Raw genomic sequence first — 20,466 nt, 5'->3', positions numbered from 1 at the left:
TGTTCGACCACAGTTTGCCTGTTAATTGACATGTACTTCATATTAACCCTGAATGTTAGAATGTAAAATTGTAAATTCTTTTATCTTTTTGACCTTGAATAGTACACTTATTTTTGTTTGGTTCAAAACCTGTAGAATCTTGTGGTTTTATTCTCGTAGCAAGTGTCTTGAATCTCAAACTTTGCCTATTTTTAACTAAACATTATTGGTCCCAAACTGGATCTTGCCAAAAAGGGGTCTGATCTAGGATCATAACATTTGTGTGCGCACGTGCAGGTGTATGCATGTGTATGCATACATGCGTACATATACAAATACACACACGCATTTATATATATAAAGGCACATTATATCCCCTGCTTTCCCAGTAAAGCTTGGAACAGATTCCTGGAACTCGTAGAAGTTAATATAAACAGCCAGGATTTCTCATTTACAAAATGCAAGAGTGTTTTGGAAGAATCAAATCTCCCTACATTTGGAAAAACAATTCCAGAAATATTTAATTAACTCCTGTACTTTAACTTTTAAAACTATTAAAGCCAACAAGACAATGTCATTCTAGCCCAAAGAAAAATAGGTGCAACTAATGAGCTTATAAATAGGAGTTCCAGCATAAACATGGACATCACCACTTCGTCTTATCAAAGGCAAAGTCTATTGGTGGCATTAGTGAGAGGAAGGATCAGCAGTACTGGAAAGATCATAAGAAAAATATGGCACACATACATTATAGATCAGTGGATTCCAGTATTTTGAGAGTTCACCAGTCGCTATCAGTGAGAGAGCACGAAAGATTTGAATCTTTTCAGTGCTCTGACACTGGCAAAAATCATACTTTCACTGCTAACACTCCATCCAAACGAAGGGCACTCCAACTTGTGTCTGGATGGAATGAGCCTCAGGTAGCAGGGCCTTGTGGTTAAGTGCCAAGTGATGGTTGGGTATGATTTTAAACACCAAATATACAGCACATCGCAGAAATGAAAATGAGTGTCTACACATTGTCTAATTGAGCTGCTAAAAACACCAAGCATCATGTTTGTATTTATTAACAAAAATTAAAGCTAGCAAGTTTGAAAGATCTAGAAAAGCCCCACTTTGTTTTTACATATAGCCCTTGCATTCAGTGTCAATGTCCCTTATGAAACAAGTGTCTCTATCTGCTTAAGAACCCTTTGCCACTGAAAAATAGTATTCTTTAGTAGAATGATGAACCAAACTCTAACAAACTAAGATTCTGTCTATAAACAAAGAGACATGTTTATTCAGCATTTAACAAGTAAATTAACAGTATTTGGTACAAATAGTATTTTGATAGGTATGGTAATGTAATGCTTATGATACTGGGCTGGCAACTCAAGGTAGCGTGAGTTCACCACTGCAGGCTGTGAAATTGGGGCATTTTTCTACACTGATGGTATAATATAAATGCAAGCTGATCAAGGCCTCATCAATGTTTTATAAAACTTTAGCATAACTTCCTTTTTGTCTCTATTTAAAACAAAGGATTACTTTCTCAGCCTTTCCTGCCATCTTCAAAGATATGTGTACATACACCCCCAGGAGCATGTAATCTTGCTCCCTGCTACGATTGAATAGATGGGCAGTAAATGTCACCCATAGCAAGTGCAGAAGCCATTCTTGGTCCAGCTCAGTTATCTTGCTGCCTGATCCAGAGCCCAAGCTGCCAAATATAAACCCAGACTGAAGCGCTACAGGCCACAAAGGAACTACAAGGAGTTATTAGCGCGATCCTGACAGATTGAGCCTCAGATGCAGCTGTCAATAAAAACCATTATTCCAGGATGTTCAGAATTGAGTGCAGATTGCTTGATTCATTGATCTGTACCAAATACTTCGAATTAATTGCTAAATGTACACCGTTTTATGGATCAAATGAACCAAACTGTATGCCAACTACTTTCTGAACCACACTCGTCTCTGAGTGACTAGGAAAAACTGTGGCAGATAGAGAAAGTGTGAAGAAATCCACTTTGGACACAAAATATAAACTGGAATATTTCTGAACAGTTAGGAACTAGGAACTGTACCGGAGTCGGAGATTTGGGATTGCAAGAGCAAAAAATATTTAAAAGTAGACAGGTACGTAAAGCAATAAGATGGCTGACGGGATGTTGGCCTTCATCTCACAGGAGTTGGAATGCAAAAATTAGGAAATAATGCTGTAGTCGTGCAGAACCTTGGCCAGACCCTACCTGATGTACTGCATTCAGTTCTGGACAGCATGTCCCAGGAATATTTATACCGGCCTTGGAGGAATGCAGCATAGATTCACTAGAACAGTATCAATGATTAAAACGTTAAATTATGAGGCTAGATTGCATCGGCTAGGGTGAGGCGCCTGAGGGGCAATCTGATTTTGGTATTTAAAACGTTAAAAGAACTTGACAGGGTGGTTTCAGAAAACTACTTTCTCTGGTGGAAATCAAGAACATGAGGACACAATCTTAATATTCAAGTCATGCCATTCAGGAAGAGATCAAGAAGCACTTTTGCATATAAAGGGTAGTGGAAATGTGAAATTCTCTCAAAAGGCTGTGGATGCTGGGAGTCAAATAGAGCTTTCAAGACTGGGATCAACTGATAAAAGCAAAACACTGCACATGCTGGAAATGCAAAATAAAAACAGAAAATGCTGGAAAAACTCAGTCTGACAGCATTTGTGGAGAGAAAAAGAGTTGACGTTTCTGAAGGAAGGTCATACGGACTCGACACATCAACTCTTGTTTTTCTCTCCACAGATACTGTCTGACCTGCTGAGTTTTTCCAGCATTTTCCATCTTTCTCTCGGGATCAATAGATTTCACTTGGATAAGGGCATGATTGGATACAAAAGCAAAATAGAGCTGAGGTGCAAATCGGCCATGATCTAAGTCAATGGTAAGACAGGCTCACTACTACCGCTATCCTGTCTGACACTAAATCATGGATCAGCTAAACTTTCCTGCAGCTTAACATCAAAGGGGCCAAATCCAATATTATTCAACTTCAACCAAAAATTCCAGATCGACTCCATTCTCTCCTTGATTATTCACTCAACACAAGCCAGACAAAGGTGGCAGAAAGGGATACTGACTTTGGAGTCAGTGTCTTATGCTCTGGCAACCATTTGTGCTCATCATTGTGCATGCTGCACAAATACTATATATTTTAAAAAAGGAATAGGCTGCTATCTACAAACCTTACGGCTAGTCAGTCTTATTACAGAAACCATCCCAAAGATATTAGTCAAAGGTCAAAGCGGTTGCCCTGAACCGACATCAATTTGTGACTTCCAGTCTTCAATAATAAGGCTGTCAAAATAAAACTGTTCCCTTCAACATGGGGGGAGAAGGTCCTTCATTCCAAAACAAAGTCTAATGGGACTCAAAAGGCTTATAAACAAGTGGTATTTGGGAGAGTGTGATGTACGTCAGTCCTCCTCATAGGAAACAATGATTTGCACAGCAGATTCCTGAAGCATGTAGGGTGCAATAAAGAAATTATACAGACACTGCCCAAATGAATTTCCATTCCCAGGGTCACTCCTCATGAGATACAACCAACTACAAGACCAGTGCCATAAAATCAAACTTGATGCACAAATTCTAATAACAGCAAAATCACATTCTACTGATTTTTGGATGTAGTACAACTGATGTTATCAGAATTACCTCCTTTTCAGAATTCCCAAAACAAAGTATCACAGACTTCAGTAATGTTCCAACGTGGTCACTGTTTTATCAGCTTCATTAACCCCTTCATTCTCAACTACAGCCCAAGATACCTAATAACTGCTCCATTAAAATTTAATTATCCAGAGACTTCACCCTCCTGCAATCCAAAATATTCTCCCTTCACACTCCATTTGTAACCGGATTGAAAACATTATACACACGCTCAGCTGTAACTTGTGAAGCACAGTCCTTCCACATCTCAGGCTCGATTTAATTCCAATTCAGGCTGAGGAGAAAAAATTCCCAACTGTCAAAAAGTCATATATGGGTATACGCATTCATGTACGCTCAGGGATAGGCACACAGATAGTGTGAACATTCGCCGCAAGTACTGACTGAGAAAGCCATTGATTACTCAGGCTTAGCTGCCACAATCTGCAGCCCATCAGTTGTACAACATCCAAAAATCAGTGCAGGTTTAATTTTAAATAGAGATTTGTAAATTAATTGGAAAACTCACAAGGAAATAGATTTTAAACAGGTTAATGATAACCAACTAGAAATCACAGTAAACATTAAAGGGAAAAAGGACGATTTTTTGTTAAAAAACAATTGAGTAATTATGCAGAAAAAGGAAATGATGTGGCTTTACTAATTGCCATGGGCTTCGGTAAACTAAACATCAAACAGCAATCTAGGTAGAGCAGAGCATGGAGACAAAGCAGGTCCTACAACCCTCACTCCAACTCTCCATTTACAAACCAGGAAGTGGACAATCAGATTTCCTGTATTTGGAAATGAAAGGAACAAAGGCAGAGCTAAAAAAAAAGTCAAAGTTAAAATGGAGTCCTCATCCCTCCCCAATTTCCTGCTCAATCATACCCTCCTACTCCATAGAGGGTTCCAGCTCCAGAACCAAAATTAAAAACATATACAGATTACGTAACTTTGAGTATTATGATGCAGCCTATGAAATGAGTGGCAGCAGAGGATCATTTATGCGCCAACCCCAGAATCTCTCCACCAAATTCCTGTAATAAAGGCTGCAGCAGAAACACACAACGATGCTCCTTGCACTGGCAACTTTATTTATTGTTATTTGGTGCTTGATCTGAAGAAAGAGTCAGAACTACATCCCATATTTCAAATTGCATCACCTGGCAACCTTGCATTGTGCCCAGAGTTTCTTGTACTCTGCTTGTTATGATCCTTTAATACCCAGCGAGAACAGGAACAGGTTTGCAGCCTCACTTTTTGACACCTACTGAAAGGATCAAAGGTCAGCCACAGTGCCACAGACAACATTTGATCATTAGCCAGTGGTGTGGAGGTGAAAGCGCATCAAACCCACTGAGGCTTCTCCACACCCCCATACTGCCCCACATCAGCACACCAAACTCTGCACTGAGGGGCTGCCATTTGTGCAGCTTCACATATTTACATAACATCTACAGCACAGAAACAGTTTAACCAAACTGTCCATGCTTGTATATATGCTTCACATGAGTCTCCTCCCATATTTCCTTCCTCATTTATCATCATAACCCTCAATTCCCTTCTCCCTAATGCTTATTGAGCTTCCCCATTACTGGCTCAACTGCACCCTGCAATATTGAATTCCACATTCTCACTATTTTCTGGATGAAGTTTCTTCTTAATTCCTCATTTGATTTCTTGGTGACTATTTTAAATTTTGCTTTTCCCCACAAATGGAAACAATATATATGCTCTGACATCCAAGGGTTTAATCCTTGGCCCTCTCCTATTTCTCATCTTTGTGCTGTCTTCGGGACATTAGTTTCCACATGTCCAGTAACAATACCCAGCACCACCAATCTTGACTCTCCCACTGTCCCTAAAGTGCCAGGCTGCTTGTCCAACATCCAGCACTAGAAGAGTAGAAAACCCTCCAATTAAATATAAGGAAGCCTGTAGACATTGCCTTCAGTCACCGCCACAAACTCCACTCCTTAACCACTGACTGCATCCCTCTCCCCATCAACTGAAGAGACTGAACCTAACTATTCGTAACCTTGATGTCAAATTTGACCAAGATGAGCTTCTGACCTAATATTCGTGCCATCACTAAGACTGCTTATTTCCACTTCCATAACATCACTGGATTCCTCTCCTGCTTCATATCATCTGCTGCTGCAACCCTCTTCCAAACCTTTTACCTCTAGGATTGACTGTTCCAATCCATCCCTCCACATTCTCCCCTATAAAAACGTCATCTAAAACTCTGCTGCCCATGCCCTAACTCCACCAAGTCCTGTTTACCCATGACCCCTGTGCATGCTGATCTATATTAGCTCTTGGTTAAGCAACACCAGAATTTTAAAATTCTCATCCTCGTTTTCAATCATGGCTTGACCCCTCCTTATCGTTGTAATCTCTTCCAGCCCTACAACTCTCTGCGATCTCTATGCTACTCCAAATCTAACCTCTGAAGCACCCCTGATTTTAAATGCACCACTATTGGTGGCATGCCTTCAGTTGCTTGGATTCTTAAGCTCTGGAATCTGCTCCCTAAATCTCTCCACCTTTCAACTTCTCTCCACCACGTTCCTCCTTTAAGGTACTCCTTTGACCAAGCTTTTGTTCATTTGCCCTAATATCTTCTATATAATGTCCATGAAGTGCCTTGAGGTGTTTTATTCTGTTAAAAGCATTATAGAAATACACGTCATCATTGTTGTTTACCCTCATCAAAATCTTTCAGAATTTTAACAATCTCTATTAGACTGAGGAAGCAGGAGCTTATAGGGCTGGCGTAGAAAGTATTATACTAGAGAAGCTAATGTTGGCTTGTGAGTGTGTTAGTGTCTTGCTGAGCTGTATAGAGCAAGCTCGAGCTCTCTATTGTTCAATTATAACACTAAGTTTTATTTCTAGAGGGATAGAATTGAAAAGCAGAGAAGTTGTGTTAAACTTGTAGTGAATTTTGCTTAGGCCACACGGACTATTGTGTACAGTCCTGGGATACCATATTTTTAAAAGTAAAGAGACACTGGAGAAAATGTAAAAAAATATTCACAAAGATGATAACAGAATGTGACCATACACCTATCAGGGAAGGTTGAACAGGCTGGGTCTCTTTCCTGGAAAGAGAAAACTGAGGCACTTTCTGCACTACCCCTACAAGCTCCTATTTTCTTCTGCTCAAATCAAAGCAACAATCCATACAAGCATCTTACTCAGATTGTGCGTGGACTCATCAGGATGGAACACACTTTCTACACAATCAATTTGATTTTAAAAAAAGCAAAATACCGATGCTGGAAATCTGAAACAAAAACAAAATGCTGCGAAAACTCAGGTCTATCAGCATCTACAGAGAGAAAAACAGAGTTAACATTTCAAGTCCCCATACCCTTCTTCGGAGCTGAACAGAAGTAAAAATGTGATGAAATTTACACTGTTTGGGGGGGGGGGGGGGGGGGGGAGAAGAGAGAGAGAGAGGAGGAGGAGGAGGAGGAGCACAAGGAGGAGGAAGCAGGTGAAACTGGATAGAAGGCCAGCGATAGGTGGGGGCAAAGGAGGGATTGACAAAGATGTCATGAACTAAAGGGCAAAGGAAGTGTTAACGGTAGTAGTAAGGTAGTGGTAGTTGTAAATTTTTTAAACTGCCTTCTTCACCAGAGTGACAAGTCAGGGCTTTGTGTTCCTAGGTGAGGGAAAGCCATGATTCCTGATCACTCACTGTTCAGTAGCCCTGTAGTGCTGGAAACCACACTTGAGCGTGCATTGAGCCAGGACAACAATGTCCTGTCACCCTTACACCAGTTAAATCACCCATCTATAGTTCAACAGTAGGCACCATGGTGAGGTACCAGACAGCTGCACTCCATGCAAGAATCAGCATGTCCACCAGGAAAGCGGTGGCTGGGTAGTTTAAAAAACCACCAAAGCATTCAATTTCCACTGTTAACGACAGTCACCCGAGCAGACATTCTCTTCAGCATCTGCAGCAACTGATATTGTTATAAAACTGCAGCCAAACAGTCACAACATGTGTCACTCTGCACTGGTTCAATTTTTCAACTTGTAGATTCTACTTGATATCCATGCTCCTTCCAAGGCAGCAGTATATTCATTATACACAAAGACCTCAGCCTGCTCAGTCAGAAATCAATTTCTCCCAGGACAATACGTGAAGCAATTAATGAAAATGAAAACACCTCAAATAACTTCTGATTGTTTAATGATTTAACACCAATGTTTGTCAGAATAATTACATGAATTTATTAATTTAAACTATACACACCAATGTCAAGGATTTGGTAAACTTCAATTTATCACATCTCGCCAAAGCCAGTACAACAATTGGCCAAAAAAACAACATTTCTGAATTAAATGGCACATTTCTGAAAGCACCCAGATAATGTGGATTCTGGGATTTTAGGAGAAAGTTTTTGTTTTAGGTTAAAAATAAAATCTTTGTTCCTTTGTATGTTTAATCAATCACTACACATCAAACCAGGATTAACTGAAGAAATTAAAGTAATTCATATAACTTCTAATTGTTTAATGGTTTAACATCTGAACAAACACTGCAGGGCCATCCTGGCACATTTGTTCAATTAGTGATGTGCATCTATTTTCATAATGGAGGAAGAGGACAACACACCAACGGCACAAAGGAACCTAAAAATAAATCAGGAGGAACTTAGTGGATTTTCTGCATGTTTTTTGAAACGGTTGAGAAAATAATGGCACTAAAGACAGATAAACGCCCAGATATGATATTTCAGTACCAGGGGTGGAAATGAAGGAAATTACAGATGCACCAGGCACAATTTTTTTTTGAAATCACTAGATTGTGAATTGAAGAGTGTCTATGGATACCACCTGTATGGACTTCCATAAGGCATCTGGTAAGGTCCATGTAGAGATAAGGAAAGACCATGAAATTGGAGGTAACCTTGTGAAAATAATTGGGAGGTGGGAATCAGGCAGTACGGATAAATGATTTATTCTGATTGGCAGGATGTGCAAAGTGGTAATCCCCAGAGATCTCCACTGGGGCCTCAGATGAAGGAACAGCATATAGTATAGCCAAGTCCGCAGATGACACTAAGTTGGGAAACAATACAAGTTGTGTGGACGTTAGGAGAAAGTCAATAAGGTACAAAGAGACAGGTTAAGTGCATGGGCAAAAATATGTCAGGTGGAGTTCGACATGGAGTCTTCCACTTTGCTTGCATGACAGCTGTGGGGAAACAAAGGGATCTGGTTGGCGACATACAAAGATTAGTGACAGGTTCAAACTATAATCAAAAAGACTAATGGGCATTTATCTCAAAAATGCTGAAATACAAAGGAGAGAAAGTTATGTTTCAGTTGTACAGAGACCTTCCGGAGATCTGAGCACCCCCACCCAAGGAAGGATATATTGGCCTTAGGTTGATCAGAATGGTACCAGGAGTAAAAGGGTTAAACTATAAGAGCAAGTTGGCTTGCATTCCTTATAGTTTAGATGGTCAAGGAGTGATTTAATCAAAGTATTTAAAATGATCCTAAATAATTAGATTAAGTAGACAGAAGGAAACAATCTTCAGTGGCAGTGAAATCCAGAACAAGAGGACATAATCTTAAAATTATAACTAACCATACAGGAGCAAAGGGCAATGAAAATCTAAAATGCCCTCCCCCAAAACACTGTGGAAGCAAATTTTTGAAACTTAGATTGATAGATTTTTGTTGGGAAAGGTATACTGAGCAACTATGGATAAATGGAGTTAAGGCACAGATCAGCCATGAATTAAATGAATGGCAGAACAGCCTCAAAGGCTGAATGGTCTACTTCTGTTCTTATGTTTTAAGAGCTTATTTTATCAGAGGGAGCCACCGTGGCTAAATAATGCAGAGTTGGGCTGTAGATACGAACAGGAAGCCACAAGTCCGAAAGTTTCAACGAGATCCTGACTCATTCTGTGCACATATTGACACCTCGAGACAGAGTGCAGATGGGCAGGCTCATGTGTTGCAGCTGGCATGTAGATAATACAAGAGAAAAGGATGAAAATAGGTTCCAAGCGGACAGCACCTCACATTTAATTGTAGGCATCATCCTGTTTAATGCACTTTATTTGATGAAATGGGTACAATTTTAGGAACGACAATTTCAAAATAGAGTAGAACAACTTTCATTTGTAGTTGCTACTGCACGATTCGTTTAAGAATGTAAATTTCCTATTTCCTTCTGCCTCTCCACAAGCCAACAAGTTTATATTGCAACATAAAATGATCTGGAGATGAGTTACATAATCGATGTCTGATTAATCTGGTATGTGGCATAAATTGTCAAAAAACAGGGAAAGCAGTTATAGAGTAATGTAATGAAAATCAAGCTCTCCAATAAACAATAACACAAACAAATCTTCTTTAAAACTGCCCTGCTGGGTAGATGTGAATGGTCAAGAATGTTCACATGCTGCATACTCATCACAACCCAACTATTTTCCAGCTCAGAACTGCTTTTACTTAAAACCTTCAACAAACTCTTAGGCTATCATTACTAGTATGTATTTGTAGAGAGGGACACACCAATTGTACTTTACTTGTAGTGAATAGGACAGCAACCATTTGCAAGGATGCAAAAGGTGGCTTATTCACTCAACTTAAAGAACTGCTTCAGATACACTTGAAACTACACAGAAACAGATGAAATAAATCAGCATCAACAGTATTTCCTAAAATGGAATTCTCCTGCCATCCACACCAAAAGAGAAAATACCAACATTTCAGTGGAGCTGTATGGCTGGGGCAGGATTAGTTAAAAAAAAACTATTGCCCTTCCATCTCAACCATTGGTTACACCTGGAATGAACATATACAATTACATTTAAAATGAGAAGCAGAAATCAGTTCTCCGCATCAGCTGCACATGTATCCTGAGCAGCAGTTGACAATAAACGCAACAATCTTCAACCAGAGCAACATGAAATCAGACAGGCTCGGGTCAGTGACAGAGCCAGTGCAACTTCTTTGATATTTTTCATGATTTTAAAATAGTTTAGAAAAATATAGGAGGTAACACAGGCTTTGTAAATATAAATACTGTGATTGCTTAAACCAGATCAACACCCACACAGCTTGAAAATAGTTGCTTCTACTTCAAAAGGAGTGGATCTGTATTTTAAAATTGCTGTTGCTAAATTTACACAACTAAAATGGCTGCTAACGGTGAACTACGCTTCTCATCCATGCAGACAAGTGAGAAGCAAACTAACTTGTTGGTAGGGCGAATTGCTCACACAAATATCCAATCCATAGCTTGAATTCTTCCAATAAAGGACAATAATATGTCAGTATAAGTTACACTTTTAATTTCCACTGATAGTTGCAGTTTGAGACTTGCAGACTATGGCAGTGCTCTCACTAACCCAAAACACTGACGTACTGTGCATCCTGCATTTTCAAAGCTGAATATGTTGATTTGTCTGAGCAAATTGCCACGGCAACAGTACTTATTGCACCAGTTGACAGTGGCACACGCCTTGCTGTTCACGGGAGGTCAAAGGTCAGCAGCAAAGTCAATTACTGCAAAAGGAGATCATTAACGCTGCAGGAAGCCCAAAAATATCCTTTAACACCTACTTCCTTCCTCACCACCAGTCACTCCGAGACATGTTTGGTAATCTTGATCCCTCCCTCTCTCACTCGTACACAAGCCCATATCTCTAGTGTCCCCTGACTTGTGCATCTAACTATAGGTTTCTCTCCATTGGACTCACCAGCCCATGAATGGCCAGTTTTTCCCACATTGGATTTTAAATCTAACCCAGGACATTATACCAATTCCCTCCTGCTGTCCCAATACCTACATCCAAATCAAAATGACACCAGAGTAAAAGGTCATTTTTATTCAATGGAAATGGTTGAAGTTTTGACCCTTTGCTTATAATGAAACAGTTCAAAAAGTAAGAGTAGAAAATTTACAACAGGCAACTATTCGGATACAGGAGGGAAAATCAGCCAAGATTTCATCTCATCACAGCACATACCTGGATTCTACAAAGGTCCTGGGGCAGTAGAAATCAGCTTGAAACTTTACCATAGATGCAAGAATTCAATGAGAAACTGAACCATTTCAGCAGGTACTGTGAAAGATAGCCCCTCCAACAGATGATGGGTTTAGATCAGCCAACTGAAACCTACACTTTCATTGATTAACATGTGATCTAGAGAAGCAATTTTTTTTTTTTTTTAAATTGTCACTGTTCACAAACAAGATAAAATCTGACCACACTTCCATAGCTCAATGGATGAATGCATCACGTGGTGTAGTACTGAGCTAAAGAACAGCAGGTCACACCTTCAATGCTCAAGCTATGCTGAATGGAAAACGTTAGGATAGAATGAAGGCAGAAGTAGCCAGGGCTCCTTCTCGAATACTAAAGACAGTCCTAGCATGTATCTGGCAGAAAACAAAATCGAGTCTGCCCTCCATAATTAAACAGCCAGCCAATACACAAAGAATGGCCATTTGGGTGAGGAACTACTGTGGGTCCATGAATTTGTGTCTGGGCAAGAGACAGAATGGAAGAAAAATGGGGTGAGGGGGAACTCTTTGGCTACCATTAAGATGCTAAAGCTGCATTCTATTGTAGCGTGGTTCAAGATTAACTTTCTCCTCTTCTATTCCAAAAATCACCAGCTTTCAACCTTTGAAGTTCAATCATAAAAACATCACTTGTCCCAAGATCTGAAGGGACCTCAAGGCACCGAACTTCAAAATCCCCAGCAAGAGCCTGGTGCCTCAATCGACTGCTATTGAATTATTGGTGCTATCTTGAATTATTGGTGCAAAGAATATTATGGGACAGAACAGTTACAGTCCAACAGATAAAAGCAAAATACTGCAGATGCTGGAAATCTGAAACAAAAACAAAAATTGCTGGAGAAACTCAGCAGGTCTGACAGCATCTGTGGAGAGAAAGACAGAGTTAACGTTTCGAATCCATATGACTCTTAGAAAGTTATACGGACTCGAAACATTAACTCTGTCTTTCTCTTCACAGATGCTGTCAGACCTGCTGAGTTTCTCCAGCAATTTTTGTTTTATGGTCCAACAGATCACTGGTCCACAGACTTACTTACATACATGCAGAATTGTTAAAACAGCCTTTGATAAAACACAAGAAGCTTTGCAATTGGAAGATCCTCAATATCTTTTTGATAGAGAAGCAGCTTTCTGATAGAAGCAAATGTGACAGAAAAGTAATTTGCACTTCACAGATTAATGCACCGAAACTTTTTTCCAAGCAGTAGAACTGAGAAAATAAATACCAAACTCAGTGTAACAGGACACCAGGGCCCCAACAAAGCATAACACATATAAACAGGACGCAAGGGCCCTGACACAGCATATCGCATATAAACAGGAAGCAAGGCCCTGAAGGGAGTCACTAGAATAGTAACAGGAAGCAGGCCCCCAACACTGAATATCAATGCACAGGCAATTACAAGCAAGCACCCAGCTCAGAAGATAGAAGGTAGAGCAGTGTGAAACCACACAGTGTATATATAGGCCAACGACAAAGCAAAATTTGGTTAACTTGTCCTGTCTAGCCAGACAGAGGCTATGTCCATTGAAATATTCCCGGGACTGGGGAAATCCCTACAAAAATCAGCCTCGGGTTCATGTCCATTTATTCAAGTATCTGCTAAAGAACAGCAGCACTCACTGCCCTGCTGAGATACAAGAAATGTACAAACAAACCGGATATGCACAAGCAACTGACACATCATATGGTGAATTCAGCATTACCAATGTCACATTTCTCTGTGCAGCAGCCATTGCAGAGTAGCACCATTAATTATAGGACACAAATCCTTAAAATAAAATCTAAAAGTCAACATATTTACACACCAGGACCCTGCAGTATCGATGGTGAAAAATGTACGCCTCCAACATTTAGCAAAACATGTGAAAGCTCTCAGCTATAGTTATCTCACACCTACAATTTGCACATTCCAGCTAGTACTGTACCTGCAAATCACCAGTCAGCAAATAGTTTTCACCTCACCAGTCAAACATACCAAACTGTCTTTCCCATGGATAGACACTTTTCTTCACTTGCAAATTCAGCAACATTTACTGAAGCAAAGCTAGAAAACTAAATAGCTCAGCCCCTCCTCCAAAAATATTAAAATTCAAGAATGGGTCATAGGATGGCAAGACAGAATAGAACTCTGCACCAAGTGTCATGTTAGCTCAGCAAAGGCAGTAGCAGAAATCTCAAGAACTCCAAAATTAAGTGAATGAATTCCCCTTCAGTACAATACAAACACAAACTCCAAATTCCCCTTCCATTTTGTGCTGTTACACCTGGGAGACGATGGAACTAATTAGACCATCCACAAGCAGTACCAGAATCCATTTTCATTAGGAAGTTTGGCCTGTAATACAGGAAAAACCCTTTGCCTTTGTAATTATGGCAAAGCAGTAGATTTAAAAATGCAAGCACTGTCCAGTGACGCCATTCTCCAAATGCATTGGGCTATTCAAATACCGAGTGTTTGAAAACATCTGCTGAGTCATTTAAAATTGAGTAAAGAAGTCAGTACCACTGACTCATTATCCCATTCCTAAAGCAAAAGGATGGTTTGGGAGTTAGAAGACATAGGTAATGTCAGCAGGATGTGGAGTGAAAATTCATGAAACAGTTTTAGTGAGACATTCCACTTTAGTCAGTTTCTTTGCATAACCAGTAACAAAATAGACAGCAACTGTAGAGCAAATGTCTTCAAAAACGGCAAATTGTACACCTGTGTCTGACAGCAATGAGCACTGATGAGGACCAGTGGAATTTCGTTAAATCGTGATCCCGAGATTACTGAGTGCAGAGAGCCAGTGGAGAATCGCTGCATCGAGCAACTATCAAAATGCAAGCCTCCTAGGTTGATTGAGGGAGAGTGCTCCCACCTCACTCTGTTTCTGGTACGTTAAGAAAAGCATTTGGGCCCCAAAGAATGCTACAATCACAGTCGTAGATACAAACCCCCTCATATAAAGAACACAACAATTGGGGTCTATGGGCTGGAAGCTCAGATCATGGTCAAATAGGAGGCTGAGTGAGGAGAACTGGCATAATGCTATGTTCCCTCTGAGGAAGCACAGCATAATACCAGTTCTCTTCATTCATTATGAAAAAGTGCTGCAGGACTTGCATCTGCCATACAGTGTTGTATTCAGGGCTGCAACCAGGGGGAAGGCAAATCTCTGCAAATACGCTCCTCGGCAAAGCCTTCTAGCCTATCAATTTAAATAAAATCTGAGTTTTGTTCTGATTAAGTTTTAATTAAAAAGACCTCGCCCACAGTTCCTCCTGTATTTCAACTTTGACGCTGTTGACATCACTATCCTCCTTCCACCTCTCTTCCGTTGTCTAATTGAGCAGGGCTACTACTGGCTCCATTCCTATCTAGCCAGTCACAGTCAGAGAACCTTCTGCAATGGCTTTTCTTCCTGCTTTTATAATGTTCCCTTTAGAACCCACCTAAGAATCAATCCCTCCTATTTTACATCTACACACTTCCCTCATGCAACATCACCTAAAAACACATCAGGTTCCACATTTATTTATTAATTTATTCATCCACTGAATTTAGACATTGTTGGCAAGGCCAGCATTTATTGTCCATCTATATCTCCCCCCTTTATCAATGATGCTCTCACCACCTCCCGCAAGTCCAGTATTGGAGTCATGTCTTCCAGCACTCCACCTCAGACAGTAGTGGTGCTACCCAGCCACTTTTCCCTGAACAATGATGTACCACTATCATGCCAATGGGACAGGAGATACCAGGGATGGGTAATGGAGGAGTCTGCAATGTTGACGAATAGGCAAAGCTCAGAGTATGCCTATGTCAAGTTACTGCTCCACTAGTTTGTGAGATAGCTATTCCAACTTTGGCATTAGCCCTCAGACATTAGTGAGGACAACTTTGCATGGTGTATTTCCATCCATTGTTTTATCTCTACCTTTTAGCCTATTTCGATCCCTTCCCTTCACCCCACCCCACTTCGGCTATCTGTACCTTGCTTGTCCTGCTTTCTACCCTTAATTAGCACATTCCTTAGATAATATCACCACCTTCAACACGTCTTTGTCCTTTTGTCTATCTTCACCTATCTCTGGCCCTCTATCCAACTCTACCACCCCCACCCCCCCAAACCAGCTTATATTTCACCTCTTTTCTATTTTTACTTAGCTCTGTTGAAGAGTCATAAGGACTCAAAATGTTAACTGTGTTCCTCTCCGCAGATGCTGCCAGGCCTGCTGAGTTTTGCCAGGTATTTTTATTTTTGTTTTGCATGGTGTATCTTTTTTGTGCCTGAATCCAATGCCTAGGTCAATACAACGTGGTCATCCAGTTTCATTCTTATTGTACCTTCTGCAGTGGTTTAATACAACAATGGTTTGCAAGGCCATTCCAGAGATCTCTGCCTAAGGTGTTAAGCTAATATTATCAAAAATGCTCAAATCTGATTTGGTTGATGTTCCATCAGACCATTTCAGCAAGATTTGTTCACCAGAATCATAAAGGACAGTTAGGAGTCACTTTGCTACACGTATGGAGTCACAGAAAGGACAGACATGGCAAGAACAGAATAATATTTGGTCTCCATCGTGAACTCTGTCCCATTGTCACCAATTCTATCCCTCTGCCTAGACACTGTCTGAGGCTGAACTGGAGCATTTCACAATCTCAGCCTCCTATACGACCATGATCTAAGCTTCTAACCTCACATCCTCTCCATTACCAAAACTGCCGACATTTTGATGCCTAGGGAGTTAATTCCAGTGTTTTGGCCAATATCCATCCCTCAATCAACATCAAAACAAGATTAGCTGGTCATTATCACATTGTTGATTGTGGAAGCTTGCCGTGGGCATATTGGCTGCCATGCTTCCTTCATTACAACAGTGACTATGCTCTAAGTGTAATTCATTGGACGTAAAGCATTTTGAGATGCCTGGTGGTCATTTAAAGCGCTATATAAATGTAAGTCTTTTTTTTAAAACTTCCACCTTCATAACATTATCCATCAAACCCTCCACATCTTAGTTTATCTGCAACAGATCCCTCATCCAAGTTTTTGCATTCTCCAAACTTGACTGTTCCAGCGATCTCTTGGCTGGCTTCCATCTTCTATTCTCCATAAATGTGATCTCATCCAAAATTCTGCTGCCCATACCTTAATTTGTACAAAGTCCGTTCATCCATTACTGTGCTCAATGATCTACACAGACTCCCAGTCCACAATGTTTCGCTTTAAAAATTTTAATGCTCGTGTAAAATTCCTCACTCATTCCTGACTTTGCCCTTCCTCACCTCTAATCTCCACAACACTCTGAGAAGCCTGCATTCCTCCTGTTCTGGCCTCTTTCCACGCTTCCTTTGCCCTACTGGTAGCTGTGTCTTTAGCTGCCTAGGCTCTACGGTCTGGAATTCCCTCCCTAAACTGCTCATTGTCTCCACTTCTCCCACCTCCTTTATGATGCTCCTTAAAACCCACATTGTCAGCCAAGGTTTTAATCACCTGTCCTGGTTTCTCCTCCCTTGGCTTGGTGGCAATTTTTGCCTGATTACACAAAGCAGCTTAGGACATTTTACCACATTAGAGGCACAACATAAGTGCAAGTTCATCTTGTTCAATCAAAGAATTTTACACAGGAGGCAATGTAGTATTCAGTACCTGTGCCTTCTATGAAAAAGGTCTCCACTCATTCCACTACCCTTTGCTGATATCTGGTAGAAATAGTTTCTTCTGATTTACCTCCACAAAACCGCTCAAAATTGTGATCCAGAACTCCTCTCAGTCATTTGTTCCAATAGATAGAACACCACAATTCATTTCCTCACTCATTGTAACTATTGGCTCTTACCCCAGGTATAATCTTAAATCTCTGCTCTACGATCCTCACTCCTCACATCCTAAAGTTGAGCACCCAAGTCTCAATACAATGTTGCAACTAAGACCTAACCAACAGTTTGAACAAGATTAGCATTATCCCTAATTTTGTAATCTTGCCCCTTAATGGAACTTAGCATCCTATTTTTTTTTTAAAAAGCAGCTTTATGAAGTGATCCTCCCGCTTTTAAAGATCCGAGCATCTGAACTGCAAATCCCTCTGCTCTTTCACTCTTCAAAGTTTTATCATTTTAGCATATTTGATCCTACAGAACTCTGATAACTTCATAACCCAAGTCTCATGCAATGGAACACTGAACTAAATAATAACCATTAAATTCAAACTGTACACACAATAATCACATCTCATATGTTACAGCAGCTATACTGTGAGGGACACACCAAGCAGGTATGACGGTTTCACCTTCTTTAAAAACAGAATTGAAAGATCAGAGCCCATTCAGAGTGCTGTTGCCAAGAAAACACATTTTCTTTAGAAATTACAAGAAAATTCGTCATGATGAAATGTTATATTCCCATCAGTTAAAAGTCTTGGGGTACAGATTCTGTGCAGTCTCCTTCCAAGTCTGGTGGAAAACCAGCCAAACCCTCAAAATTGGCAGAATTGGCTATTTGTCTCATTCCTAAGGGTTCTGCCCATTACCGAGCTATGACAGGGGATCAATGGAGTATTCATCAATGTAAAACTGTCAACTTCAACCATTATAAAGTCCTACAGCCACATTTAGAATGGAACTTACCAAAGTAAACTTATCGCATTGTAAATATACCTTCCAGCCAGTGGAAAGGCTGCAGAATCAACATTAGCAGGGTGACTATAAGTACAGCATGACCAGTTTCCATAGACATTATAAACACGACCAGAGAAAATATAACAAAAGGGTAAAACGTATGATTTTGAAATGGGAACCAAATCCTGGGTGCGCTCCAGTCTAACTATCTTTACCCTCTAACTCTACTTCACCTGAAACCTACATTGAGTCTTGACTATAATAAAAGGCAAAATACTGCAAATGCTGGAAATCTGAAATGAAAACAAGAAACAAAAAATCTGAACGTAAACAAAAAATGCTGCAAAAACTCAGCAGGTCTGACAGCATCTGCGGAGAGAGAGACAGAGATAACATCGAGCCCATATGCCTCTTTTTCAGATCTGAGCTTCGAGTCTTGGCTCCCTGTCTTATCCCAAACATTGCACCAATCCTCCACAGTAATTTTTGAGATAGAAAGAGGAAAGAAACTAATGAGAAAAAAAGACCTGCAACTTCCAATCTCGTTTATTGCAGCAGTGCCTCCACTTCCCCTCCCCTCATAAAAACAGCTTGAATACTTATTCTAGCACTGATCTATTAAATCATCGGCACCTACCAGATGTCCAAGCAGGTGTGAAGCAGCAACTGCATGGGCACTCACCGGCAGGCTAGACGGACGTCCCTGCTGCATGAGGGTCAGCTCCTCCTGGTTCGGTTTGTTGGAAGTCAACCCCTGCGGAGCCTGAGTGGCAAATGCTTCCTGAGACAAATCCTGCTACAAAGTAAATAAAAAAAAAACTAGCATTCATAAGCATTCTGGGATTGTACAAGGAATCAGAATTGACTGCTAATGGTCAGAACTGGTCCAATTTGATCCTCTTAACAAGTCAGTTAACTGCATCACTTGCAGTTGGGGGGGTGCTGTGCCTATGGGTCAAGGAGCAGAAATCTTCACTGCTTTCCTCATTAACTGCTATTTTCATTGCTAGTCACAAAACTATTGCTGTGCATGCAAATGAAAGCTGGTTGTGATCTTCAGTTGTGTGGTTTTGAGTGAGGGTAACAGTGGAGCTGTTATAATTGACCTCTATAAGTGATAAAAGCCAGGACTCTCGATATGGACATCTATCTCAAAAGCGCACATGTATGAACACCAGGAGCAGGCAGGAACTGTTTCACCTGGGACCTCTCAACAAACAACAGTCATCACTGCACCAACGAGAACTGAAAGAATCCCATTAATTGTGGAATTGTATCCCATCAACCTATTCAACAATTCAAACTTTTGCAGTACCGATTGCGTAAAGATACAGATGAACATATCTTGTGCTACCCAAAACATGGTCCTTAACTGCTTGTTGCTTCCACTCAGCGTATTCCAACAGGTAGCTACTTATTAGAGCTGGGGTTGCAGGGATTTGATCAGACACCAGTTATTTAAAGTCCCTTACAATTCAACCAATATCAAAACAAATAACAAAAAAACAAGTCCAGTGCACTGATGTAGTAACTGTGGAAGAACATGTCACCAAGCTACAACCACTGTCAATCCAAACAGCTGCAAATTAAATTTAAAAATGCAGGAAATGCAATTTCCAGCCCAAATTAGTGTCCATCTCCTGCACATCACAGTTCAGCAGCAAGGGAGCGAATGGGGGCTGAAAACAACACAATAACAATACTTGCTGAAAAATGGGGCGATGGAAAAGCATTTTTCTTTAAAGCCTAGTATAAAACATACCTGCTGTCCTGGGAACCGTTGCTGTTGAGGGTAGGAAGGCTGCTGCTGGTTGTAATATGGTGTCTGGCCCTGCTGACAGTAACTGGCTGCACCCTGCTGGTTGTATGGAGGCATCTGCGCAGAGGGAAAGAGCACACATTTAAAAATGTGATCTCCAAAATACATCAAATATTCCTCAAGTTCAGTTGCAGGAAGGAAATGGAAACAACAAAATGCAAAGTGTGGTCCACAAATTTACTGAAGAAAAATCTAACTGGATTTGACTCAAGCGGCAGAAGGGCAACACGGTATTCCAATCCTGTTATTGGCTGAATAGCACTGGAAACGTTTTCCTTCAGAGTTACAGGC

The 20,466-nt window shown here is 40.5% G+C and overlaps 1 protein-coding gene across 3 annotated transcripts in view; it reads right to left on the bottom strand.

The window, feature by feature from the left end:
- The window catches only part of LOC121291485 (AT-rich interactive domain-containing protein 1A-like), a 138,051-nt gene that overhangs the window by 53,674 nt on the left and 63,911 nt on the right, over positions 1–20,466 (bottom strand). For 2 of the 3 annotated variants that reach the window (XM_041212726.1, XM_041212727.1), the window contains exons 3-4: positions 20,119–20,232; positions 19,039–19,152 (exon numbers count right to left, since the gene is read on the bottom strand). In XM_041212726.1, coding sequence (XP_041068660.1) covers positions 19,039–19,152; positions 20,119–20,232 — 228 coding nt within the window. The remainder of the gene's footprint in view (positions 1–19,038; positions 19,153–20,118; positions 20,233–20,466) is intronic. The other variant, XM_041212728.1, reaches the window with a different exon arrangement.

This window comes from Carcharodon carcharias, chromosome 19 (assembly GCF_017639515.1).
Source record: "Carcharodon carcharias isolate sCarCar2 chromosome 19, sCarCar2.pri, whole genome shotgun sequence".
NCBI lineage: Eukaryota > Metazoa > Chordata > Chondrichthyes > Lamniformes > Lamnidae > Carcharodon > Carcharodon carcharias.
The sequence above is the reverse complement of the archived record's forward strand: the minus strand, read 5'-3'. Positions and strand labels throughout refer to the sequence as shown.